Source organism: Ailuropoda melanoleuca, chromosome 14 (assembly GCF_002007445.2).
Source record: "Ailuropoda melanoleuca isolate Jingjing chromosome 14, ASM200744v2, whole genome shotgun sequence".
Taxonomy (NCBI): Eukaryota; Metazoa; Chordata; class Mammalia; order Carnivora; family Ursidae; genus Ailuropoda; species Ailuropoda melanoleuca.
The window spans coordinates 32162962-32190267 of record NC_048231.1 but is presented as its reverse complement, the minus strand read 5'-3'; the positions used below and the strand labels follow the sequence as shown (position 1 = coordinate 32190267).

At 48.8% G+C, this 27306-nt stretch overlaps 1 protein-coding gene and 1 long non-coding RNA gene across 4 annotated transcripts in view; one reads left to right on the top strand and one right to left on the bottom strand.

The window, feature by feature from the left end:
- Nucleotides 1-2251: 2251 nt before the first annotated feature.
- On the bottom strand, nt 2252-3684 carry LOC117795918. The gene is made up of 3 exons (XR_004620102.1): nt 3483-3684; nt 3095-3245; nt 2252-2508 (listed from the first exon to the last, which is right to left on the bottom strand). It is a non-coding gene; the product is annotated as an uncharacterized LOC117795918 (long non-coding RNA).
- A 4916-nt stretch (nt 3685-8600) lies between these two features.
- SERPINA6 (serpin family A member 6) overlaps nt 8601-27306 on the top strand; it is a 22249-nt gene continuing 3543 nt past the window's right edge. For 2 of the 3 annotated variants that reach the window (XM_034643376.1, XM_034643374.1), the window contains exons 1-3: nt 15432-15532; nt 19944-20575; nt 24575-24845. In XM_034643376.1, the coding sequence (XP_034499267.1) occupies nt 19963-20575; nt 24575-24845 (884 nt within the window). In that variant the 5' untranslated portion in view covers nt 15432-15532; nt 19944-19962. Of the gene's footprint in view, nt 8761-15431; nt 15533-19943; nt 20576-24574; nt 24846-27306 lie in introns of those variants that run through there. The other variant, XM_034643375.1, reaches the window with a different exon arrangement.

The following is a 27306-nucleotide window of genomic DNA, read 5'->3' as shown; positions in this document are numbered from 1 at the left end:
AACAACCGCGTAGCCAGGGAGCAGATGGACCACTTCATCAGCAAGATGACCCACGGGAAGATCGGGACGCTGGCCCAGGAGTTGAACCCGGACACTGTCTTGATTCTGGCCAATTATATTTTCTTTAAAGGTAAGACATTCTCTGATGATTATTATTATTTAGATCCCTCTGCAGTTTGCTTATCTGTCTTTTGTCCAAGACGAGGATTTCCGTTCCCCTCCCGCTGTCTCCCTGCCTCTCCGAGAATTCTACCCCTGAATTCCTCTCTTCCCTGTCCCTGCAGCCCCTCCCTCTTCTGGTACTGTCTCCTGAATATTCCAGGGCCCTCTCAGGCTGCAGCCCCACCGCAACCAAAATTCTATGTCGCAGTGCCCCGCACAGACCAGCTACATAATTTGTGTGTTTCACAGTGAATGAGTATGTGGGATGTTTGTTCCAAAATTGCTTTTCAAGTTGGCAACTACAGAGCATGTGTCCCCTGTGACAGCCAGGTCGCGCCTCCTCGAAGCCAGTCCTGCCCACGCGGGCTATCCCAGCTCGCCTCCCATGCCACCACACACAAGTCTTACTTCTGCGCCCCGGGCTCACCCTAAAGTGTTTTGCAAGCTGCCTCCTGCCCACCCTCAAAAAAGATACTCCTTGTTGAGCTGGGGGCCCTGTCCTTCTGTGTCCACCCAGCGTTGCTACATTTAACTCTATTTTGTGGACTCTCCTACCTGACACTCTCCTGTGGGCTCAGCGTGGCTTTCTTCCGTGGTTCTCCCACCTCCTCTGCCATTTTTGTGTATCTCCCTGTTGTGTGGAGCCTGTTAAAGATGGCATTCCGTAGCGTTCTCCCTCGGTCATCTTCCTTGGGCAAGCTTGGCTCTCCAGTGGGTCCTACCCTCCCGCACTCTGGACGCCCAACGCTCTATGCCCAGCCCCCACCTCCCATGAGCTCCAGACCCAAATCCCTGCCGACCATCTGGTCACCTCCAACCGAATGTCCAAGAAGAGCCCTGAGTTCAACATGTTCAAAACAAGAAGGACTTCTTCCCACTGTCTCTCCCCCGCCCCCCCAAAATTCCCTCTTCCGTTTCTTTTCCTCTAAGTCTCAGGGAGCCTGCCCAAACTAGGTCTCAGCATGAGCTGTGCAGATCCGCCGTCTCTCCCACACTACCCTTCTAGACAGGACCCACGACCTGGGGGGTCTCCTCCCTTGGCTCTCTTCAGTCTGTCCACTGTCCCTCTCCACTGCCACTAGCCTCATTCAGGCTGTATTACCTCTGACCAGGAGGATTGCAGTTGCTTCTGAACGGGCTTTCCTATGAGCAGTTTGCCTCCCTTAACCCATTTTCCATGCGGCCGTCAGGGTAGCCATTCTATCAGCCGCATTTGGCCTGAAACCTCTAAGTCGTCCCAGCCCAACCATAGCACTTAGGATCATGTTCCACATCTTTGGGACGGCCCACGAGGCCCTTCAGTGACCTGCTCCCAGCTGATCTCTTCAACCACATCCTTGTCGCCCTCCCTACTCTCCCTCTTTCCAAGAGTGTCACACGCTCATCACATAACACAACACCGCTTTCCTGAACAGCGTGATCCCTCTGGCCTATGGGTGTCTACACAGGCCACCCACCCCTTTGCTCCCCACCTCTTCTCCACTTCCCCCACCACTGGGTATGCACCCCTCAGGGCTCAGCTCTGAAGTCACCACCCCCAGGAAGCCTTCCTTAACAACCTTCACCACTGGGGTCGCCACATTTAGAAACAAACAAAACATGGGTATACTTATATTAAAAAATGATTTCTTGTTTCTCTGAAATTCAGATTTAACTGGGTGTCCTGGATTTTGTCTGGCAACCCTACCCACCGTCCCCCAAAGTAGGTGGCAGAGGGAAACTATTTTTTGTTTTGAGATGCTTCTAGGCCGTCTGGATGGAGGTGACCAGATGGCCGGTGGGGATTTGGGTCTGGAGCTCATAAGAGGTGTGGGCTGCGCATAGAGAGTTGGGGGTCTTTGGTGAACAGGAGGGTTAGAGCCACTGGAGAGGACAAATGCCTCTCCTCTGGGTTCTGGTGGTACCACTTCCTTTCTTTAATCTGAAGACTTAACACGCAGTGTCATAGTTTCCTGATTACTTGTCTCTGTCCCCACAAGACTGTGGGCTTCTTCACATAGGAGACATTATTGTTTTGTATAACACCTGGACTCCAGACACTGTCAAGATTGCAGCGCTCAGAAATTCAGCTTCCTGGTTCCCCGCACTTCCTGCCCTGCAAGGTTGGCCATGTGGGCCCTCAGAGCTGGACTCTCAACTTCTGGCCGGGAGCCTCAGCAGCAAGAAGATAAGGGAAGGCAGGTAGCCAGCTCCAAAAGAGGAGGGGTGGACTCACCCCAACCCTGACAAAGCTCCTCGGGCAGGCCCTGTAGCCCCCGGTTTACTTGTAGACTGCCTTCGAGCTTCTCCATCCAGCTGATACCAGGGAAGAGTAGAGTGTCATATTTTGTAGAGTTGCAGTGAGCACTGTAATAGTAAAATTAATAGCCAATAATTACTGAGCAACTACTATGTGCTAGACACTGTGCTGAGGCTTCACTGAGAGCATCTCATTGAGTGCTCACCGATATCCAGTGAGGTAGCTATCGTACCTTCAGTTCACCCATAAAGAAATTGATGGTCCTCATTCACTCTCTGGCCTCCCCTCCCAACACCGTCTCCCTCACTCCTTCTGCTCCAGCTCCACAGGCTTCCCAATGTCCCTTGAACATGCCAGACCCATTCCTGCCACTGGGCCTTTGCACATACCATCCCCTCTCTCTCAGATATTCTCCCTGTCATGCCAATACATCTTCACCTTGTTGGGTCTTTCCTCCATGTCACCTTCTCAGGGAGGCTCTCCCCTCCCCTGGCATAAGCTCTCCTCCGACAACAGTCTCTTGTGCACGGCTGTATTTTCCCCACCAAGAATGGTGCCCAGCACACAGCAGCCCCTCCCGAGCTACCTCCAAACGAATGAGACACCTGACATCCAGCGCCCTCTGCCCTGAAAGCTGGCGGTGTCCTCTCTCTTATCAGGGAAGTGGAAAATCCTCTTTGACCCAAAGCTCACCGAGATCAGACCCTTCTCAGTGAGCGAGGGGGTCAAGATCATGGTGCCCATGATGCAGCGGCCGGGCTGGTTCCAGCTCCAGCGTTTCTATCACCTGCACAGCTACGTCCTCCGGCTGCCTTGCAGTAGCCACACCACCGCTGTCTTCATCCTGCCCGACACAGGGAAGGCCAGGGACACAGATGAGGCTCTGATGAGAGAGAATTTTGACACATGGTCTCAGCCCTTCCCACTAAGGTAAAACCCCAACTGTCTCTGCTCCCAAATGCATTGAGCCCATTTCAGTGGCCACCCTCTCCGCCTCTGTGACTGGAGGGGGGGCGGGGGGGGGGCTGTGGCCCTTCTGGTCTTAGGGCCTATGATGGGAGGGAGCGGGGACCATTCACACCGTCATCCTTAGGCAGGATTCAGCCAAACACTCCTGCGAGCGATGGAAACTGGTGTGCCGTCACAACAAAGCATCAAATCTTCCTCTGGGGGGTTTATAGTTCATGTTAAGGTTTTAAATCACTGAGCTGTTGTAAAGGTCCAAGCAATATTTCACTTAGCTTTACCCAGCATTTCCCAAACAGGATGTGAACATGCCATGCATGTTCACATACGACCTAGATACAAACACAGGACTATGGGTTCACTGACATATTCACTGTGACCCGTGGGTGACCCAGCGGGAGCCAGGACCAGGCCTCTCCACACCTGGTCATGGCTCCCCAGCCACCCGCACTTCCCTTCCCTCCTCTTTGCCATGCCCTCAATCAACTTGCTTGCTCCCCTGAGGTCCTCGAGGTCTCTGCTCCTCAAAGTGTGGCCTGTGGACCAGCATCAGTGGCTTCATCTGGGACTTTGTCAGAAACAGAGGGTCTCAGGCCCCATCCCACACCTCCTGACTCAGAGTCTTTAGTTTAACAAGATCCCAGGGGATTCACATGCACATTGGAGACTGGGAATCTCTAACCTGGGCTCCCGGCAAGTCCCACTGCTCCTGGGTCCGTCTTCAAGATCCCCAGCCATTACAAATCACCAAGTGCTGTCTTGCATGCGCCTCTCGACAGCCATCGTTTTGTCTCAGCACATTATGGGCCAGGCCACTCTTCACCGGGGGCAGGGGCTCTATCTTGGGCATCATGCGGTTTGACAGCATGTCTGGACGCTCCATCTACTGGATGCCACTAGCACACCCCGCCACCCCCCCCAGGTGTGACCACCCCAACAACGTCTCCAAACCTGGCAAGCCAGCCCCTGGAAGACAAAGTCTCCTTCGTGTTTCAGGATGAACCCCGGTGCAGAGTCTGGGCTCCCGTGCCCTGGCCGGCCTGGGTTCTCATCACCACCCGAGACCTGGCCCACGAGACACAGCGTGAACCACACTGAACTAAGGATCGAGGTTTTCACCCCGACAGAACTTTCTCAGTCCCCAGGGCCCTGCCCCTCGAGAGGACTGAGACACTCAGCTCTCCTCCCTGTGGCTTGGCCCACTGTAGGATGCCTGTAGCTGGGAGGAGACCATTGGCTCAGCTGGCGGTAGAGACAGGGAGGCCAAGGGCAGATGCATTCTCGGCACTCAGGCTCCCTGCGGCCATGACCCCAGACAGCCACGATCAGGCCACCCTGTGGGCAGAGCCCCTGTGTGCTATTCAGGTGCAGACATGGAAAGGTGAGCCAGGACGAAATAGGAAACTCTGGCTCCCAGCCCTGTCTTGGGGCCACCCCCAGGCAGGGACAAGGGGCAAGGCTATGTGTGGGGACTAAGACGGATGGACGGACAGGCAGACAGCCTCCTAGATGGCGGGGCCCAGTGGCAGGCCAGTTTGACAGCAGCCTGGCTTGAGGGCGAGCCTCAGCTGTGGGTCCACTCCTTGCTCTTTAGAAACTGTATGACTTGGGGGAAATCGCTTAGCCTCCTGGGCTCTCCATATTCTCTCTATGAGAAGCGGGCATTGGTAGCACCCAGCTCCCAGAACCACTAGGAGGACAAAAGGAAATTCCCTTATAAAGTACCTGGCCCGGGTCTGTTTCCTGAAGGCACCCAGTGGGCGCAGCTGACATGCATTTTACTCTATTAACCTACAAGTGGTGAGATTGCTGGCCGGGGCCACTTGTTCGGTGGTATTTTTTCAGCTGTGTTCTCACCTCTTGTTCCCACAAGTAGCAGGAGGAGGCTGTATTTTCCGAAATTCTCTTTTTCTGGGAAGAGGCAACTGGAGCAGCTTCTGCCCTCGATGGGCATGTCGGATATATCCAGTTACTGTGTGGGAATCACCGGCATTTCTCTGCAAACCATTCCCCTGAGGATCTCCAGGGTAAGTTCGACGCCCCCAGGTGTCTGGGCCATTTATAATGCACCTCCCTTCCTCCTTCATTCAACTTGCACCCAGGGGCCCCGGCACTGCCATGTCTGTGCCGTGTCCTGGGGTACACGGGGCTCCCTGGCTGGCGGGGAAGTCAAACGTGGAAATGGTGAGTTACAGCACCCCAGTGGTGTTCTGATGCCAGCTGCTCCAGAGAAGAGGGCTGAGCCTCATTTGGGAGCAAGGGGTAATGCCCCCTTTCCCAAGCTCACCATGAAGGCAAGCACCCCTGCTCTGGGAGTTGGGAGGAGCTGTGGAGAGCACCAGGCCAGGTGTTTTTCTGCAATCCCGACCCTTCCAGGAGGACAGGGGAGTCCCCTTGTGATTCCGTAAGAATCAGAGGTGAAGCCCCCCTGGACTGAGTCCTGAAGTCCTAACACCACTGTGGGATCACTGGGGAATAGAAAGGGGAATTGCCTGGAAATATTAACCAACTTCGGGAAGAGGGGAGTAGTGGGGGGGTCTGAGTCCGGGAGAGCAGGATGGGGAGTGGGGTCTGCAGTAACTGAACCTGGCTTCAGAGGGCCTTGGCCGGGCTAAGGTACTGGGACAGTCGCCCATGAACTGGGGGAAGGGGGCCACCAGGGGGGCCACAACCAAGGGTGGGATTGCATCTGAGCTTCAAGGAGCTCAGCCCCATGTCGTAAGGAAGGGGATCGCAGCAGAGCCTGAGGGTCTGACGGTGGCAGGGGGATGAGCGACCCAGCGACAAGGCAGGCAGGTCTCAGGGAGAGGCAATGCGGACAATGAGAAGGGTTGAGCAGAAGAGGAGTTTGGAAGTGGAAATGCCAGGACTCGTGTGGCCGGCTTGGGGGTGGGGAGTCAACAAAAGGACACCAGCTCTCTGAGAGGCAAGGGGAAAGCAAAGTGAGGCAAGAGCGCCCCACGAGCACGCGTGATGGAGGGGCAGAGGGGACCCTGCCGTAGAGCCCGGACGGCACAGAGCAGGATGGTGAGCCCTCCAACCAAGGGTGCCAAGCCCGATGGGGAGAGACAGTATCCTTGATCCCTTTGATCGAGGAAATGGTGTCCACCAGGGGACAGGACATGCTAGGTCATGCACCCAGTCTCAATGGAACCGGGAGTCGATTGCAAGCCTCCCGCCACAGGACACAGCCTCTCCACCTGGCCTTACTCCCCAGCAGACAGAGGGTCTGCGCTCAGACTGAGAAGCAGTGTGGCCGCCCCCAGAGAGGGGCGCTCCTGCTCGCATCAGCACTCTGACGCTCGGTCCCCGCAGGCGGTGCACACAGCAGAGCTGAGCATGGATGAGACAGGAGCAGAGGCGGAGGATACCTCGGGCTTGCAGTCCCTCCCCAGATCCCATCTTCCCCCCTTTCATTTCAACCGACCTTTCCTGCTATTAATGTTCGAGGAAGGTGGCCGCAAACTGTTCTTCATGGGGAAAGTGATGAATCCCAGAGCAAAGTCATAGCCAGGTGGCCAGAGGGCCCGCCTTCCCTCCACCTCCACCATCCTGGGCTCCTGAAGAAAACGGAAAACCAAGACTGATGTTTACCGAGCACACAGCTCTTGGGTCTATCTTCTGGTCTTTGCACAAAACCCCTCTGAGTCATTATCCCCACTGCATGGATTAGCACACCAAGGTCCGGAACAGCGGCACGATCACAAGCCAGGCTCACTGCCCCAACCCCAACATTCCCCGGGGGATCTGCAGACTCAGATCACTCCCATGACCTTCTGGCAGCTTCCCATCCCCTGCTGGTCCTGGGCTTCTTCCTCTGCATGTGGTCCTCTCGTGCCCTTGCTGCCTGGACTGTGGCAGACCTGTGTTCCTTTGGAGAATCAGCTCAATAAAGCAGCAAACGACAGCCTCGTGAGAGGGTGTTTTGTTGCCGCATGACTCGGGGAACTTGCTGGGAGTGGCCTGGGCACTATTTGTGTGAGGTAGGGGGGAGGACTGTCTTATCATCACCCCGAGGGGCCAGCTGGGTTCCAGGTCCCTCCACAAGTGGCTGAGAAGGAAAGCACGCAGGGAACTTCTCGGGTTCTCTTTGATAAGGACTATTTCATATTACTTTGTGTTTGGCAGCGTTTGCGTGCCTCAGCCATGCTCCCCGAAAGCCTGACCGCCAGCACGATGCTCCTTAGACCCTGTCCGTGAAGCTTCCCATGAGGGACTCTTCCTCTGAAAGAGCCTCGCAGAGCAGTCACTGAGCTCTTCACAAAGTCTCCATCGGACAGTCAGTCCTCGGTAAATCCTCTGAGTAAGCGTCCATCAAGTACCTGATGGGCGTGAGGCATGGTCCCAAGGGTGAAAGGGACAGAGGAGGCGGTCCCATCCTCAAAGAGCTCATCGTGGGGGGTGTGCCCAGGCACGCTGCCCACTGCGTCCACTCCTGGTCTGGGAACAAACCATCATCAGCATAATCCATTCTCTTCTGCTACAAATAGGATGCGTGTTCTCCCTGGGAGGCGTGTCAGGTGGAATTCTGAGCTGAATGCTCAAGGCGCCCAGGACTGCTGGAGTCGGAATCCCTGAGACTACAGATTACGTGATTCCATTTACATGAATTATCCAGAAAAGGCAAAAGTATGGAGCCATAAAGCAGATCAATGGTTGCCGACAGCCGGATATACCAGTAGGGATTGATAGCAAAATTATGGGATTTTGTGTGTGTGTGGCAATGGAAATGCTCCAAACCTGATGACATTGGTACAACTCTAAATTTACTAAAAATCATTGAATCATACACTGTCAGTGGGTGAGTTTTATGGTATATAAATTATATCTCAGTAAAGCTGTCTAAAACAATCCTGTACAGTTGCATCAAACACTGCGTTGAGGAGGAGATTTTACTGCTTCAAAGGCATTATGTTAGCAGATACGCTAAACAAATGATGAGATCATCATCATCTGAAGATGTTAAAAAAAAGAACCACAAATCAAATGAAACAATGTAGAAGAAAGGAAATAATAAACAAACAGAAGCTAATGAAATAGAAAGCAACATAAAATAAGACAGATTAAGAAACTCAAAAGGCGGTTCTTTGGATATACAATAATATTAACGACCACTGGGTGAGACGGAGCAAGAAAAAGAAAAGAATCACAAATAACCAAGGTCAGAACTGAAAAATGGACCATTCCTGTGCATCTGGAACATGTTAAAAAAATAGTATGAGTATGTGGAATTCCTACGGATCGAGATTGGAGTGCCCCTAACCCCTGCTCTGCTGTGGGACTGGGCAGGGAAGGAACGCTGAAGCCCGAGGCAGCTGAACTTTGTGGTGAGGACTTTGGTTGAGGCACCTGCGTTCAAATTCTGACTCCTCCCCATGCTGGTGTGACTTCAGGTAAGCCCTCTAACCTCTCTCTGCCAGTTGCCCGATCTGGCAAATGGGAGTATCAATAATCATTATCATTCCTGTGCCTCAGAATACATCAGGCACTGTTCTGTGCTCTCTCCGCATATTAGCTCAGGCATTCTTTACAACAACCTAACAGATTCTAGAGACCGGGATCTCTGTTCCTCAGCTCAGGTGTAGAGAGCTGACATAAGGTGCTCGACATCACACAGCTGGGGTCTGGATTCGAACCCAGGTCCGTGCTCTTGATTGCATGATAATAATACCTACCCTGTGGCTTCTGCTGAGAATTAAATAGATCCGTACACGTAAAACACCAGAGCCAGGGGCGCCTGGGTGGCTCAGTCATTAAGCGTCTGCCTTCCGCTCATCGTGTGATCCCAGAGTCCTGGGATCAAGCCCCACATCAGGCTCCTCTACTGGGAGCCTGCTTCTTCCTCCCACTCCCCCTGCCTGTGTTCCCTCTCTCGCTGGCTGTCTCTCTCTCTCTCTCTGTCAAATAAATAAATAAAAATCCTAAAAAAACAAAAAATAAAAAACACCAGAGCCGGCACCCAGTGAGGGCTCAATAAATGCTGGCTGCTGTCCTCCCTGGTCCCAGACCCCACGATCAGGGCTTTATACTCAGCTGTGAAACCAGAGCAGAGTAGGAAATGGCAGGTAGGAAGTCTAAAGGGCAATAAAAGGGAGCCAGCTGATGGAGAAGCTTACCTGTGAATTAACGGCTGCCCCTTGGGGCTGATTTCCTGCCTATCCAGGAGAAGGCCCCAGAGAGGGTTAGAGCCCGGCTTTATCCAGGAAGAGCCTGAAGGCTGAGCATGCAGGTAGAACAGGTGGGTTCCACAATGTGGGCCAGCAGGGCTGCAAGACCAGGAGTCAGGCAGTTCCCCTGACCTACCACAGCCAAAAGGCAGGCTCTGGGGCCAGCAAAGTCCATCTCAGGTTAGCCTGCGAAGCCCAAGATTTGGCCCATGCCACCCCCACACTGGCCATCAGTACAGGTTGGCATCCTGTTTTGCCAACACAGCTCCTGATTTCTTGGGTAAACAGCCAGCCAGGGCTCAGCAAAGGCCAGCCAAAACTCTTGCCTAGTGATTCTGATCACCACAGGTCCCTGGCTTGATATGACCTGTCCCACACCAGGGCGAGGTCCTGTTTACTTGGAGATGGGATTCCAGGCAGCACTGCCTTATCCACAAAGCTACAGAAGTTAGACGGCCCTGAGCAATCCGCTGGTCCCAGCTTCTGTGGTTGGCAGTGTTGGACAAGAGGAACCCACGTTACACATCTGTGATGGGGTGATTTCATTAGGGGGAGTTGGTCATTCTTAGAGGACTCCAGCCAGAAGCTCCTCCCAGGATTTGGAGTGAACACTGGAAGACCAGCAGTTCTTTCCCAAATGAGACCCACATGCATCAATGCTGAACCGGACCTCCTGAACCGGGTGGTCTCACTCACCTGAAGGCCACGAGCCAGGGTCTGGTGCACACAGACCAGCAGTTCAGGGAACACGTGACTAACAAATGGACATCTGATTCAAAAGTACCTAAGAGAAATATTCATTTAGAAAATCAGTTTTCTTCATTAAGGGGCTCAGGTTTATGGTTAAAGACAAGGTCTTCTTGTCAGGCACTAATAGTAGCCAGTACTTGATAGGCACCAGTCACTAAGGCAATAAAATAACAATTTCAGCCCTGGCTCTCCTGATCGAGGCCTGACCACGTGCTCGCTGCTGTCCTAGGCTCACGGATGCATCCAGCCTTCGCCATGTATGATGTATATGTATATGTGCTTTTAGAATTCTTTCAGAGTCAATTTCATACACCATGACCCTTTATTCTTAAATACTTCTATGTATATTTTCTAAGAATTGGGGTATTAGTTTCCAGTAAAGCTCTCAACTTCAGGAAAGTCACCACTAGTACAACACTTTTCCTCTAATGTACCATTCACATTCCAATCTCATTGATTGTCTCAGTAATGTCCTTCATAACACACATTCCCACAGTTAAGGAGTATGCATTGAGAAGCCATCAGGGATGACTTGCTGGTCTTTCCAGGGTCACCCCAAACCCAGGGAGAGGCTTCTTGATGAAGCCCTCCCAGGATCACCCCCTCCGCCTCTGGAATCACACCATTGCAGATGCCATGCCTCTTCCAGCTCCTCCAAGAGGTAACACATTTTGTCTTCTATGACACTGACACTTTTTTAAAGAACACAATCCCTGTTGTCACTAAATGGCACAGACATATGGGGAAAGATGAATTTGATCCCCACCTCACACCATACACACAAATCAGATCTAGATGGATTGCAGATCTAAATGTGAAAAATAAAGCAATCCAAGCTTCTAAAAAGAAAATATAAGAAAATAGGTTTCACAACATCAGGGGAGGCAAAGATCTCTGAAACAGGACAGAAGCAACACTGACTTCAGAATAAACAGAAGGATTGGGCTCCGCTGGAACTGTGCACTATGTTCACCAAAAGATTCCATACAGATAGCAAAAAGTCAGGCCACAGCCCTAGAGAAGCTTTTTCGCAATATATTTATCTCTCTCCCCAGTTCTCCTACCAATCAATAAGAAAAAGATAATCTGGCTGAAACAGTCACTTCTCTTCAGTCTTACTTAAACAAGGTACTTCTCAAAAGACAATATCCCTAGCTAAGAGGGAGAAATTATATTATCCTTTTAACCCAGAAAGTTCTAGCTTTTGTGTATTTAACAAAAACGTTTAAGCTTATCTGGCACCTTCCACATTTTACTCTAAGTAGTAAAAATAAATCAGACCATACTTTCCACAGTCTACCTGAAAATCTCATCAGCTACCAGCTCTTTTGTAATATTTTCCACGTTTGTGTTACCACAGGCGATAGCGTTGCTAAACTTCTGTCTCTACATATTAATTGTCCTCTTCCTCTTTCCCATAGCCTGGTCTCCACTTTCCATTAAGCTCTTAACAACAACCTGCTCAAGGATCACAGGTGTCCACTAACTGTCATTATAAGACCTTTCCAACTCCAGCTGACCCCAGGACGGCTGCCTCATTCTGTCTTTATTATGCAGCACCCCGCCCATTCCCATGTACCTAAGTCTGTTCTAGGTAATATGGCCTAATAAGAAATTATCTAAAATTTTAATAGTTGGAAACAGCCATTTTTTATGCTCTTGTATTCTGAGGACAGGAATTCAGACAAGGCATGATGGAGTGGCTTGTCTCTGTCCCCATGATGGCCAGGACCTCCACTAAAGGTTTTTTAGTAAAGGGCAACCACCACAATACCAAAAATAGAATAAATATTTTTTGAATCAATAGGAGAAAATTCAATCTTTTTAATGCAAATAAGTAAAAGACACAAAAAGAAAAAAAATAGATAGTAAATTGAACATATGAAGCAAAATGGTATGTCAGTCCTACTACAACAATAATCAAAAATAAATGTAAATAGGTTAATTTTGCCAATTAAAAGGCAGAGAATGTCATTTTGGGGTAATAAAAATAAATTCAACCAAATGTTGTGTATGTGAGACACTTAAAACAAGAAAGCATAGTTTGGAAATGAGAGGATGGACTATATCAGGCAAGTGTGAACCAAAACAAAGTTAGGAAAGCAATCTTCTTAGAGTAGAATTTAAGGCAAAATGTGTCATATGAAACAGAGATAAAAGAAAAATAAGCAAGAGAGCAAGAGGATATAATTATCAAAAGTACATCTTCTTTAATAGCCTCAAGAATATCAACCAACAACTGATAGAGATAAATGGATGAACAATCATTATTGGAGACTTTAACATTCCCCCCTGAGAGACGGAAAGGTCCAGAGGATAGAGAATCAGCACAGATGTTAAATAAAAGAATAAGCTCGAGCAATTATACATATACACATATGTATACACATCTATGCATATTGAACAGACACTACCCATTACTTTTTAAGAAAACGTGGAACATTTATAAAAACAAAGCACATGTGATTGCAAAAAATCCTCGAGAAGTTCCACGTGTTCAATATCATCCCTTGTTTTATCGTGCTTCACTTTATCCTCTTCACAGATATTGTATTTTTTCAAACTAAAGGTTTCTGGCAATCTTGCATCAAGCAGGTCTGTTGGCACCATTTTTCTGACAGCATCTGTTCATTTCATGTCTTGGTGTCACATTTTGGTAATTCCCACTGTATTTCAAAGTTTTTCATTATTATTATATTTGTTATGGTCATCTCTGATCAGTGACTATAACCTGCAGAAAGCTCCGATAATGTTTAGCATTTTTTAACAATAAAGTATTTTTTAATTAAGATATATACGGTTTTTTTGGACATAATGCTATGGGACGCTTAATAGACTACTGTGTAGCATAAACATAACTTTTATATACACTGGGAAGCCAAAAACTTCATTCGACTCACCTTCTTGTGAATTGCACTTCATTGTGGTGGTCTGGAGCCAAACCAACAATACCTATTAGGTATGCCTCGTAGATAATACTTGTTGACCAAAGTGAAATAAATGTAAATAACACAAAGGGCACCTGGGTGGCTCAGTCGGTTAGGCGTGTCTGCCTTTAACTCAGGTCATGATCTCTGAGGTCCTGGGATCAGCCTTGTGCTGGGCTCCCTGCTCAGCAGGATACCCGCTTCTCCTTCTCCCTCTGCCTCTCCCCCTGTTTGTGCTCTCTCTCTCTCTGTCTCTCTCTCTCTCAATAAATAAATAAATAAATAAATAAATAAATAATCTTTTTAAAAAAAGTAAATAACAAAAGAGTAGCCTAAGGTTCTAAATATACTAAATGACATATTACTAACTTACCCTGGGGTTAAAAATAAAACCATAAAGGGAATTAGAAACACATCAAAACATGACAATGATAACAATCGATATCAAAAATTTGAGGGGCATCGCTCAGCCAGAAGGTAGATGAAGATTTTTAACTTTAAATACATTTATATGGAGACTGGAAATGTTAAAAAGTAGGAAAGCTAGCTAAGCATTTAACTCAAGAAAACAGAAAAAGAACAACAGATGAAAAGAACAAGGAATTGGAAACAATGGCAAAAAAGTAAAAATAAAGAAAGGTATCAATAAAAAAATAGATTTTAAAAAACGAGTAAGGATTAACAAACAAAATTAAAAACCAAAAGCTGATCCTTTGAAAAGAGTAATTAACTAGACAGATTTCCCTAACAAGACTCATCAAAGGGGGAAAAAAGAGAATAAAATGAGAAATGAGAGAAAATGAGAGAAAAAATATGTAAATAAAATATAGAAACAAAAAAATTACTGATATGACAGAGATTTAAAAATAATAAATTCCTAGATATAAATTTCCAAAATTGGCTTAATAAATAAAAAACTTTTTAAAAAGACCAATAAGTATTAATAAAACTGAAGGGCCCCCCAAAAACTCTAGAACTGGCCCTGGGTGCAACTTTTTTTTTTATAATAATTTTTTATTATGTTATGTTAGTCACCATACAGTACATCCCAAGTTTTTGATGTAAAGTTCCATGATTCATTACTTGCATATAACACCCAGTGCACCATGCAATACATGCCCTCCCTAATACCCATCACCGGCCTATCCCAATCCCCCACCCCCCTCCCCTTTAAAGCCCCCAGTTTGTTCCTCTTTGTTCCTGTAAACGGCTCCCCTCATCCCTGGAGGGAATTAATAATGTTATCAACCAGCAGAGGGCACAGGACCCTGGCTAGGCGTTCACAAGGCCATATATTCTGAACACTGTGGTCAGGCCAATGATGAGAGGTCATGCCCAGAGTCCTTTGGGGGACTGATATGAACAGGGAGGAAAAGTGAGCTTCTCAAATAACCAGTTAGAACCAAATAACTTGGAGCTGCAGTGGTCACCTTTGTCCCCACCATACAGGCTAAAGCAGGGAAGCTGAATAAAGAAGAGCTAAGAAAGAATTAGAGAGAGAGAGAGAGAGATGATACCCAACTTGGAACCCCTGAATCCAGCCAAGCCTGAAGCCTCCCCACCCTTCAGAACTCTCATTAATGAGACCCAATATGTATTCTTTTTTTTTTTGCTTTAAAAAAGTGTGTTGTCTGTCACTTCCAACCAAAAGAGAACTAATAAATAAAAATGCAGAAAAGAAGGTACTAGACTTTCGAGTAAAATGATCTCAGATTTGAATCTCAAGGGAAGTTCACTTAAGCTCCATGTGCCTCAGTTTCCTTATCTAAACAAAAGTGATAGTAACAGTATCTAATTCATAATGTCTTTGGAAGATTATATGAGATAATCCATGGGAAGCACTTGGCTGTTTTTCTTCCACGTCTCTTTCCTACCAGACGGAGGTCCCGTTGAAGGCAGGACCTCATTAGATCCATCCCCAGCCCAAGCTTAGCACCTGGTTATTCACAGGTGTCCATGCCATCGGGCTAATTAAGGGCACCTGTGGCTTCCTTGCCAGCTGCCACCTGGCAGCCACAAGCACTGATGCAACTCCAGCCTCATTTTGATATTAAAAATAAAACGTCAGGGAACTGAATGCAGAGGAAAGTTAGCTTGCCGCATTGCTGTGTTTGCTCAAATGTCCTAGAAAAGACTCCCATTGGTTAATGTCCGGGGGAGGGGACCACCGAATGGTGAAGGCCACTGGCCCCCCTCTAACCATTAACCAGCAGGGAAGCTGGCAAACAAGATTTAGCGGTGGTGCCCCGCTGGCTTACTGTACACATACTAGGACCCAGGACGGCCGAGCCCATGGTTGCTGCCTGAGCCCTCTGCAGACCGTGAGTAGTACCTGAACCCTGCCCATCCCTCCTGCTCCTGCCCAGCCGCCGGAACGAAGACACGCACATCTTGCCTCTTTAATTTTTTAATGGGCATTGAGCATTAGGACAGCCAGTAGTGATCTGAGGCTGGGTGCATGAGCAGGGATTATGGGGAGGGTTTTGCAGTCTGTGGGTCACCCATGGGGGTTTGATTTGCTCCGGCCTCCAGCTTTGCAGGGGTTGGCACTGAGGCAAAAGCCATTTCCATCTCTCACTCCACCGATGCTCGTAAGCCCAGCCAAGTAACGCAAGAGAGTCTGACAGCTGGGCTGGATGGGAGCCAGGCAGCGCCCCTGCTGGGGGATGCAGGCAGGGACAGCTCTGCCCATTGGCACGGTGGACTGTGTGTGCCCCAGGGTCACGCACACCTAGCTCCTTGCTCGTCCACCTAGGGCGAGGATACTGCAGAAGCAACAGGACTCCTTGCATGACGCCACGTGTTCTAAGGCTTAAATGCGGAGGGCCCGAGATGCTACCTGGCCCAAAGGGACATTCGTGAAAATTAAGAACTCAGTGGGCATTTACTTCGAGCCTCAATTCAAAAATGAGAGACAAGGAGGACATACATGAAATTCATGAAGAATACGGACACTCTGCATTGTAACATTGCTGGGTATTTTTTTGGAGACCAATTTTCCTCTCATCACGTTGTTTTCTATAGAGAAAGGCAGAACAGCATGGCACAGGCTCTGAGGCCAGGCTGCAGGACTTAGAATCTCAGCTCTGAACAGGTTACTCTGTCTCCCTGGGCCTTAGTTTTCTCATCTGTAAAGTGGGCCCAGGATGACATGCTGCACGAGGCCGCACGGGAAAGCACTCATAACCGCTAGGACTGATGTTTGCTACAATCTCAGGAGGGGGATAGAGTTTTCATCCTTACACGGGGGGCTCAACATAGAAGGGGATGAGGTGCAAAATCCCAGAGACAACAGGAAGAGGAGGGGAGGCCAGAAGAACTCGTAACTGAACAAACCTACCCCGCTCTGGGCTGCACACTGCACCAGGTCCTTGCCTGAGAGGGCTCCAGACAGGTGTGGAGGGGACGGGGCGAGCTGAGATTTCACTGCAATGTGACGGGCCGTGACAGGGAAGCACAGAGAACACGGTTCCTGGAGGAGAGCTGGGACCTGAGCGTCCAAGGACAGAAGGAGGTGAGCCAGGCAAGGCAGGGAAGGGATGGGACTGCAGAGTGGGTCACAGAGGGCAGGACTGGGGCAGGTCCGTGTGTGTCCCCAGCTCCCGGGTCAGAGCCAGGCTCCAAAAACAATGGGAAACTGAGATGACCCGCCCTGCCCTGAGCCTGAGCCTGGCAGAGGGATAAAAGTCTGATATGTGCTGAAGGAACCCCGACACACACAGCGGTGTGGTGGCTCAAACTTCAGGGGGCCAAATTTGAGGCTGGGGCAGGGTCATCACCAGGCACGGAGTCATGAAGACCCCCTGGGCCACGTTAGTGAGGACCAGCCCCTCGTGGAAATAATGGGAGCCACGGAAAGCATTTCAGTGGGAGAATGGCCCATCAGCTTGCATTTTTATAAAAGATGCCTCTGACTGCAGATGGGAGAAAGGGTGGGAGGGAGATGAGCAGGGGCAAGAGACCAGGTAGGGGTGACCACTAATCTTGGAAGAGGTGACGGGCCCCGAACTTGGACTGCGTACTGAGACAGGAACAGGGAAGCAAACATCAGAAAATCGGAATGGCAGATGGGCAAGGCCAATGGTGGGTATTATTATTGACTCTATATTGTACCAAGGAAATGCAGGCAGAGCATGAATAGTCCACCCGAGTCACCTCGTTGGTAAATAGCAATGCTGGGTTCCTAATCCAACATGGTCTGTCACAAAACCAGGAAAATGAGAAGCCAGGCTGCCGAGAAGGGAGGGGAGGGCTGCAGGGCTGTTATCAGAGCAGAGAAGCAGGGTGCTCAGAGCAGAGTACTTCCCACCAGGACGGACTTGTTCCCACCCCATGGAGGGAGACTCATGGGGAAGGTCAGAAGAGGGGTGGGGTGGAGGGATTTGCACCTGTCTTTCATGAGGTTCTGGTTTTCGAACATGCCGGGGACAGGGCCTCAGGTTGTTCCAGAGCAGACCAGTGATTCCTGCGCTCAGAGGGCAGCACATTCTCCTGGGGGCACTGGTTTCCCTGTGGGCTCTGGGCTCCCTCCCAGAATGGTTGCTCCCAGAGGTGGGGCCATGCACGGGGACCTGCCCCTCATTCTTTATTGGGATAGAGGTGGCTCCACAGAGCCGAGCTTGGGACCCCAGCCTTGCAGGTAGAACGTTCCCGTACCTGCTTTTGACCTTGGCTGCATTTTTTCAGTTGCTCTTACCAAACATCTATTAATGGCCTGTATTTCGTTTTTTTCCCTGACTTTTTTATTATGGTAAAATACACAAAAGATTGATCATTTTAATCATTTTTAAGTGTGCAGTGGCATTAAGTACATTCCCATCACTCCCCAACCACCACCACCTTCCATCTCCAGAACTACTTCAACACCCCAACCAAAAGCCTACCCATTAAACACGAACTCCCCATTTCCCCCTCTCCCTAGCCTCTGCTATATAGATATCCATATACATGTAACACCGTGAAATAAAAGAATACGTATCAGTCTCTGCCCCCGGGTTGCTGACACAGAGCTCTTAAAACCCTTCTAATTTCCTAAGTGATAAGAGCAGCAGGAGCATCTCTTGTTCTAACATTTGGTCTCTGCCCCTGGTTCCTGACACAGAGTTCCTAAATCCCTTGGAATTTTCTGGGTGATCACAGCGTCTTTTGTTCTAATGAGGTGACCTTTGATAGGCGCTTGGAGAGCTTCAGGATGTGGCTGGTTCCAGAAAGGCCAAGCCATGATTAGAAGCTTGGAATTTTCAGCCCCACCCTCCTTTCTCTGGGAAGGGGAGAGGGGCTGGGGTTAATCATCCTGCCCACGTGTTGAAGCTTCCATAAAAATCCCAAAGAACAGGGTTTGGAGAGCTTCTGGGTCGGTGACCACATCTGCATGTGGAGAGGGTAGGGCATAGCAGCTCCACAGGGACAGGAGCTCCTGCACTTGGGACCCTTCTGGACCTCGCCCTATAAATCTCTTTATCCAGCTGTTCATTCTTATTCTTTATTACACCCTTTATAATAAACCAGTAAACATAAGTGTTTCCCTGAGTTCCGTGAGCCAGCCTTGCAAACTATGTCTTTGGATCTAAAATGTGTCTCTTGTAGTCAGTGTATAGTTGGATCATTTTTTAAATCCATTCTGCCAATCTCTGTCTTTTGACTGGGAGAATTTTATCCATTTACATTTAAAGTAATTGCTAATACAGAAGGACTTCTGCCATTTCCTATTTGTTTTCTATATGCCTTATAGAGTTTTTTGTCCCTCATTTCCTGTATTACTATCTTCTTTTATGTTTAGTTGATTTTTTTGTAGTGAAACATTTTAATTCCCTTCTCACTTCCTTTTGTTCATCCTCTAGAGGTATTTTCTTTCAGTTACCATGGAAATTACATTTAACATCTTAAAGTTATAGCACTCTCATTTGAATTTATGTCAGCTTAACTTCGATAGCATACAAAAGCCCTTCACCTATGTAGCTCCATCCCCACATTCTTTCAGTTATTTAAGTCGCAAATTACATCTTTATTTATTGTGTATCCAAAAACATAGACTAATAGTTGCTTTTTGTGGATTAGTCTTTTAAATCATATCAAAAATAAAAAATGGAGTTACCAAGCAAAATTACAATAATGCGAGTTTTTCTAATTGCTCATATATTTACCTTTACCAGAGATTTTTATTTCTTCATATAGATTGTATTTACTCTCTAGTGTCCTTTCATTTCAGCCAGGACTCCTTTCAGCACCTCTTGCAGGGGAGGACTAGTGACAATAAAATCCTTCAGCTTTTGCTTATCTGGGAGTGTCTAGATTTCTCCCTCATTTCTGAGGGATGGTTTTACCAGATCCAGGATTCTTGGTTGACAGTTTTTTTCTCTCAATTCTTTGAATATATCAATTGGTTAGATATTTAAACTTTCTGGGCCTCCATTTCCATCTACCTCAGATCATAATAATAATACCTACTTTATTAGTTTGTTGGTGAGCCCTAGATGAGAAAATACAGGCAAAACACATAGGTTGGTATTGGGCAACTGGTAGGTACTTGATAAATCATAGCAGGTATAATCATACTTTCAGGTGAGGAATTTGAGGCCCAGAGTCTTGACTTGTTCCAGGTCACACAGCCAATGTGAAGGAAAGAACTAAGGCTTGACTGGGGTACTCCAAGGGGTCTTCTGCCTACCCTTTCACCATGCCTCACTGCCTTGGAGACCCTACATTATCTGATGAGAATTCCTGATTTTGCAGGGCCTGACCATCCTGGACAATGCTGCTTGCCCTGTGCACCTATTTCCTCTGGCTGTCCACCACTGACCTCTGGACCGTCCAGGCTAAGGACCCTGATACTGATGTGAGCCCAAGGACCCCTCACCGGGACTTGGCTCCAAGCAATGTGGACTTTGCCTTTATCCTGTATCGGCATCTAGTGGCTTCATTCCCCGGAAAGAATGTCTTCATCTCCCCTGTGAGCATCTCCATGGCCTTAGCTATGCTGTCTCTGGGTGCCCGTGGTTACACACGGGTCCAGCTTCTCCAAGGTCTGGGCTTCAACCTCACCAAGATGTCTGAAGCCGAGATCCACCAGGGCTTTCAGCACCTCCGCCACCTCTTCGAGAAGGAGTCAGACACCATGTTGGAAATGGCTATGGGTAATGCCTTGTTCCTTGACCGCAACCTGGAACTTCTGGAGTCATTCTTGGCAGACACCAAGAACTACTATGAGGTGGAGGCCTTGGCTGCAGATTTCAAGGATGGGCCTGGAGCCAGCAGACAAATCAATGAGTATATCAAAAATAAGACACAAGGGAAAATTGTGGACTTGTCATCAAAGCTGGATAGTTCAGCCATGCTCATCCTGGTCAACTACATCTTCTTCAAAGGTACTCCCCCACCCACCCCATTGCCAAGAATAAGAAGAGCCATCAGTAATAAAACTCAGGGTGCATTCTTGGGCAGAGCCTTTGATTTTACAAAGCACATTTTCATCTGTGAATCGCCATCTTCCCCATAATCCTATTAAGAAGGTAGAACATACCATCTTACAAGTGATCAAAATGACACCCAAAAGAATTGAGCAACTTGCCCAAGCTCTTGTAGGTTCTTTCAAGGCCCAAACATGTAATCATGAACAGACTGGCTGCCTCATGGTCTACAAATATTGGCTGAGTGCTGGCTGTGAGTCAGGCACTGGGCCAGGGGCTGGAAGCACAGCCTAAAACCAGACAGACACAGCCTACCCAGCCAGACACAGCCCCTGCCCCCCAGGAACTCCCCCCAGATGGCCCCTATGTCACACACTTCCCCAGCACTCACAGCCAGCCCTGACCAAGTCCCATCTTGGCCAAACTTCAGCCTGTCCTCACCAATTTGGAGCAGGGTTTTCCAAAATTCTTGCTCATAAAAATCACCATGGCAACTTGTTAAAATTACAGATTCCAGAGCCCATGCCAGACCTACTGAAGCAAAGCTTCTGCAAGAAAGTCCTAGAATTTGTATTTTTAACAAGGCCCCTTCCCACAGTCATTTTTATGATGAGACAATTTGGCAATACATTGTCCTGGAGAAGAAAATTCTACACTCCTTAGTTTATAGCACTGGTTCTCAACCCAGGGTGATCTTCACCCCCTTTTGCCCTCAGGGACACTTAGCCATGTCTAGATATTTTGGGTTGTCACAACTGAGGGTGTGGTGGGGTGTGTTCCTGGCATCTATTAAGTAGAGGCCAGGGAGGCTGCTAAGCAAGACAGCTTCCACAATGATATCTGCTCCAGAATGACTGTTGTCCCAGGGCTGAGAAACCCTGGCCTAGTGTCATCTGCTTCTCTGTCCTTTCCAGTCTCATGTCTCAACATTTTCCTTCCTCCAGGTTCCCAATACACAGCACACTCACGCACACACACACACACACACACCCCACATTTTCTTTATCCATCCATCCATCAATGGACACTCAAGTTGCTTCCACACCTTGGTTATTGTTAATAATGCTATGATGGACATAAGGGTAGAGTTACCTCTTTGAGACCGTGAGTGCATTTCCTTCTGATATATTCCCAGGAGTGGGATTGTTGGATCATATGAAATTTCTGTTTTTAATTTTTTGAGGAACCACCATACCATTTTCCACATAAACTTGGCTGCACCAATTTACATTCCCACCAACAGTTCAGGAAGGTTCCCTTCTCTCCACATCCTCGCCAACACTTGCTATCTCTCGTCTTTCTGATACCAGCCATCTGCATAGGTGTAAGGTGATAAACCACTGGTTTTGATTTCCCTGAGGACTAGAGATGTTGAGCACCTTTTCACGTACCTGTTCTCTATTTGCGTCTTCTTTGAAAAAAAAAATCCATTCAAATTCTCAGCCCATTTTTAATTGAATTACTTATTTTTTGCTATTGAGTTTTATGAACTCCTTATATATTTTGGATATTGACCCAATACACAGTCTGCAAATATCTTCTCCCATTCTGTAGGTTGCTTTTCATTTTGTTGATTGTGTCTTTTGGAGTCACATCCAAAAAATCATCACCAAAACCAATGTCAAGGAGATTCTTTTTCCCTATGTTTTCTTCTAGAAGCTTTATGGTTTCAGATGTTACATTTAAGTCTTTAATCCACTTTGAGTTAATTTTTGCAAGTGGTGTAAGATAGGGGTCCAATTTCATTCTTTTGCATGAATATCCAGTTTTTCTCACACCACTATTGAAGAGACTATCTTTTTCCCATTGAGTAGTCTTGGCTCCCTTATCAAATATTAGTTGACCGTATGTGCAGGGTTTATTTCTCGGCTTTCAATGCTACTCCATTGGTCTCTGTTTTTATGCCACACTCTTTTGATTACTACAGCTTTATAATACAGTTTGAAATCAGGAAGAATGATGCCTCTAGATTTGTTCTTTCTCAAGGTTGTTTTGGCTACATTTTTTCCATACAAAAGGCAGCATTCTTTACACTTGACCCTGAGAGGGTCAAGGAGTCTGGGAATGTTTGCCCAGAAATGATTCTGGGTGACAGGGCTGTGTGCTGCCTTGGGGTACCCAGGTTTTCTGGGACACAGAAAAACTAATTGGCAAGCATTCTTTAAGCCGGAGATACCCTGCCATGTTTCCAGCAAGCCAGGATAATAAATAGCAATGAAGAGTGACATAGCTATCATCACTAAGCTTAGGACACATAAAGTGTCCCTGGCATGTTCCTTCCTTACTTAGTGAACTATATTGACAGTCTTTTTTTGGAAAGATTTTCCACAGGAATCATCCTTGCTCTCTCCAATTGGCCCCCATAAATTCATAAGTTTCTCTATCACAAGTTCTCCTGGCCTGAGAATTTTCAAGAAGAAATCCCTTAAAGTAGAAGTTAGACCCCATTCTGTATTTTGTGTTGTGCCAAACCGGGTGTGTTATGTTTGCTTCTAGAAAAGAAATATTCAGGAAAAAGCAAATAGCAAACTTTTAAGGATGAAAAACCTAACACTGAAAAATACCCACCTTTTTTGTTGCTGTTGTTGTGAGTTGGACAAGTTAGCCACAAAACCTGCTGCTTCAGTCCAGGGGATCCCAGACCTCCTGTGAAGGATGGTTTGAGAACCCTCCATGGCCTCACCTGCTATGAGATCACCAGACTGTAACATAACGCTCAGTCATCGGGGATGGCGCAGGCACACAGTTCCTGGGCCTCCAGCCTCCACATCCGCAGCCCTTCCCCTCCATCCTCCCGCCTCTCCCTACTGCCTCCCTTAGCAGCCCTTACAGTGGGGTTGAGGCTGGCTCGGAACAAGAGTTCTGGCCTTCGGGTCCATAGACCTCCCTTAAAGCCTGTTCTGTCCTCCATTTCTTGAACTGGATTGGGGTCTTGAAACAGGACCTCCCAATGTCCTGCAGGCATTGGGAGGCAGAAGGGTCTGCCTGGAACTCTGAGCCGGCCACCCTCAGGCAGCCTCAGCTGGAAAACAGAGACCTCACAAGGACTCCTGGGCTTGAGGTCAAATCAGCCAAGACCAGGACTCCCTGGACTCAGGGTCCTCAGTCACCTCCAGACCTGAGTAGTTAACCTAGAGAGTCGGAGGCCCTGATGAGGTCAACCTGGGTCTTTAAACATCCAGAATTCTGTCACCTGTGTGAGGACCCACAGTTGCTTGGAATAAGCCCAGAAGGGCCGAAGAGGCTCAGTAGAGGGGCCTCACAATCAGGCAGGCTTTGGCTTTAAGGAGGAATTTTCCTTCCATGAGAGCTGACCAGTAGTGAAAGTCTGGTGTGTAAAGGTAGTGAGTTCCCCATCACCAGGCAGGCAAAGAGGCTGTGTGATGCCATCGTGGAGCATGGGGGAGGGATTCAAGTCCAGCTGTCGGTGGAAGAGAGTGACCTTGAAGGCATCTTCTCATCCTGACTTTGCCTCCAAAGTCAGCTAGGCTGCCTGCTGGGCTTCTGTGGCCAGACGTCAAGGCATGAGCATGGAATGGGTGGTCGTTTCTCCAAACTCCTCCACCCCGACCTTGAATTTGCAAGCCAAGTTCCATTTGGAACCATTTCCAGACCCTTCCTGTCCAGGATCCACTCCAGGCCCCAGGCAGGGGGTTGAGGCAAAGTCTAGTTTACTGACTTCTACCCCCAAATCCAGGGCATTCTCCTTTGTCTCCCTCCTTCCATTTTTAGAGGCTCAGAAACAGTTAATAACCCCCAATCCAGTTCAAGAAATGGAGGAGAGAACAGCCTTTAAACTGCTAGGCATTTCACAACTTACCAGAAAATTCTAGCCGCTCTGGTGGGGACCTTCCAGGGAGCGGCCGCCATGCCACCTGCATAGCGGTCTGCTGCCACCCAAACTGCATTTTCGTCCTGCTCTCACAGGCCTGTCTCTGCTCCCTCCCTCCCTTCCAGGCACATGGGAGCACCCCTTTGACCCTGAGAGCACCAGAGAGGAGAACTTCTACGTGAACAAGACCACTGTGGTGAGAGTGCCCATGATGTTCCAGTCTGGCACCATCAAGTACCTTCACGACCAGGTGCTCCCCTGCCTGCTGGTCCAGCTGGAGTACTTGGGCAACGGGACCGTTTTCTTCATCCTCCCAGAGGAGGGGAAGATGGACACGGTCATCGCCGCACTAAGCAGGGACACCATTCAGAGGTGGTCTGAGTCCCTGACCACAGGGTAAGCCCTGTCCTTCTCCCCCTAGACTCACCCTGCAGGTCTCATTGTCTGCTTCTGCTGGGTCTCCAAAGGCCCGAGGCGCTCTGACCGAGAGGTCAGCTCTGTTTATCCGTCTGTCCACTGACACTGAGATACTTTGGTGCATTCCACAAAGCGAGGTCCCCCTTCTCTGGGAGGCTAAGCCACCTTCTGTGTTATCACATTTTTGCATCGTTGGCTTAAATGGAGTTCACTAACAGCACCCCCGCCCCAGCCCCCAGCTTATCCATTGTTTATTATCTTGCTTCCCTGACATCAAGCACAGTCAAGACTCCTGGCAGGCCCCATGAAAAATAGAACAAAATGGCGGTGATCTCCATGATGGAAACAGCACAAAACCTATGAATGGTTCTTACGTCACTCAGGGATGTAGCTCTTCTTCAGTCAATCAGCCCATCAGTAAATAAGGAAGAAAGGAAAGACATAAGTAGGCAATACGTGAGTAAGGGAAAGAGAGTGAGGGCTGTACATGCCGATGGGCTGGTGGTTGGGAGGAGAACCAGCCCATGAACCGTGAATGCCAGATCTCAGGCACACACCGGGGATGGGCTCTGAATGCACACGCAGGGGGCACTGGATGAGCATGTGAGCTAGGCATGAATGATGAATGAATGAATGAATGAATGAATGAATGAATGAATGATTGAACTCATTGCCCCCAGGCACCTCTGAGCTAGACAGCAATAAAATCATGGTCAAGCATGTGTGCAGCCCCAGCCTGTGCCTTGGAGGAGGGGGGGATGTTCGTGAATCCTCACTCTCGTGAGATTGGAGTGCTGTCTGTGCCCCAGCAATCAGAGCAGTGCCATCAGGGTGGGATCTGGTGGTGGGTGGGGCGCTGCAGACCCGAAAGGCAGAGGGGACGCAGGAGGGGAAGTGGGCTCTTGGATCTGGGGTGGCTCAGGAAGGTTTCCAGAGCAGGTGCCATTTCTTCCCTCCTTCCTTCCTTCCTCCCCTCCCTCCCTCTTTCCCTCGTCCCCTCCTTCCTTCCTCCCTCCCTCCTTCTTTCCTTCTTTTCTCCCATCTTCCCTCCCTCCTTCCCTTTCTTCCTCCCTCCTTCCTTCCTTCTTTCCTTCCTTCCTTCCTTTCCTTCCTTCCTACACAATGGAACTGCCTGCTCTGTACCGTGCACTAAGCTAAGCAGAAAGGAAAGAAGGTGAATAGGACAAAATACAGACTTCAAAGACATGCAGTCTAGAGCAGAGAAACAGCTTCTGGCGGGATTCACAGTGTACAACGATGTCAGTTGTGTCAGAGCAGGAGAGGAAAGGAGATAGTGTGATGCTGGGCGAAGGTGGGAATGCCTGGCTGCCCCAGGGGACCGGGGAAGGGAAGCAGAGCAGATTGCTTTCCATTTGGACTATGTGTTAAGCCTGAGTGGAAGTTCAGCCTGGAAGGGGCTCCAAGGGTGTACATGGAGGAGGAAAGGGCACAAGCCAAGTCCAGGGGAACATGCTCAGGGCACCAGCAGGGCCAGGCAGCAGCCGCAAAGAAGGAGACAAATTCTACTTGAATGAAAAGTGTAATCCAAGAGCTTGGCAGGCAAAAAATCTTGGAAGAAGCTCTCTACTTTAATACATATGTAGGTTTTTGTGTTTTATGGTTTCGAGTAATTTTTATTTTGAGTTGTAGCCTTAGAGCGCTGCTCAATGCCGGAGCTTCTGGAAAGGTTAGTCCAGTATCGTGAGTGGATGTGGAAACACCTGGGAGTTTGACCCCACTCCTGCGGGGAAGAGCGGCGGGGTCTGCTCTGTGCTTCTGAGAAATCCCCTACAGTGACGTGGGGACCCAGATGTGTTCTTAGAGTTCTGGATCCATCGCACCTGATCTCGAACATGGGGGTGGGGGTGAGGTGGGGTGCATGGGAGCCTGTGTTTGGGTGACCCAAGGGGTCCCGTGGCTGCCTCCTCACCATTTCTATCGCCTCCTCCCCCTCCCCTTCCAAGGGAGCCCGTAATTCAGCACCCTGCCTGCAGGTGCGCCGTGAATCAAGCCGACCCTGCCTCCTAGCCTGTGGGAAATGAGAAGGATAATCTCTCTTTTCACACCAAAAATAATCTTTGCGCTAAGACACTTTAGCTGAAAAAACATCAATAACACATGCCATTTTCTCCAATTTTTTTTTTAAATAAACACCCAAGGCTGTCTCTTGCACCTTTAGCTGTCAAATATGATTGGGCGTGAATTCTCTACTCCATCCAAATGATGCCCCCCTAGCCCCAGAAGGCAGACCCTATGGTTCCTCACCTCCAGGCTTGTGTCACCCCTTCGCCCACCTCACCCCTCCCAGGATCACCTCCTCCCCTCACTGGAGCGCCATCCCCTCAAGGTCCGGCTACTGCCCACCTCCTATGGAAGCCTCCTTGCCCCACACTGGGCCCCTGAGCGCCCTCCCTCCCTTCCCCCTCCCTCCCTCCCTCTC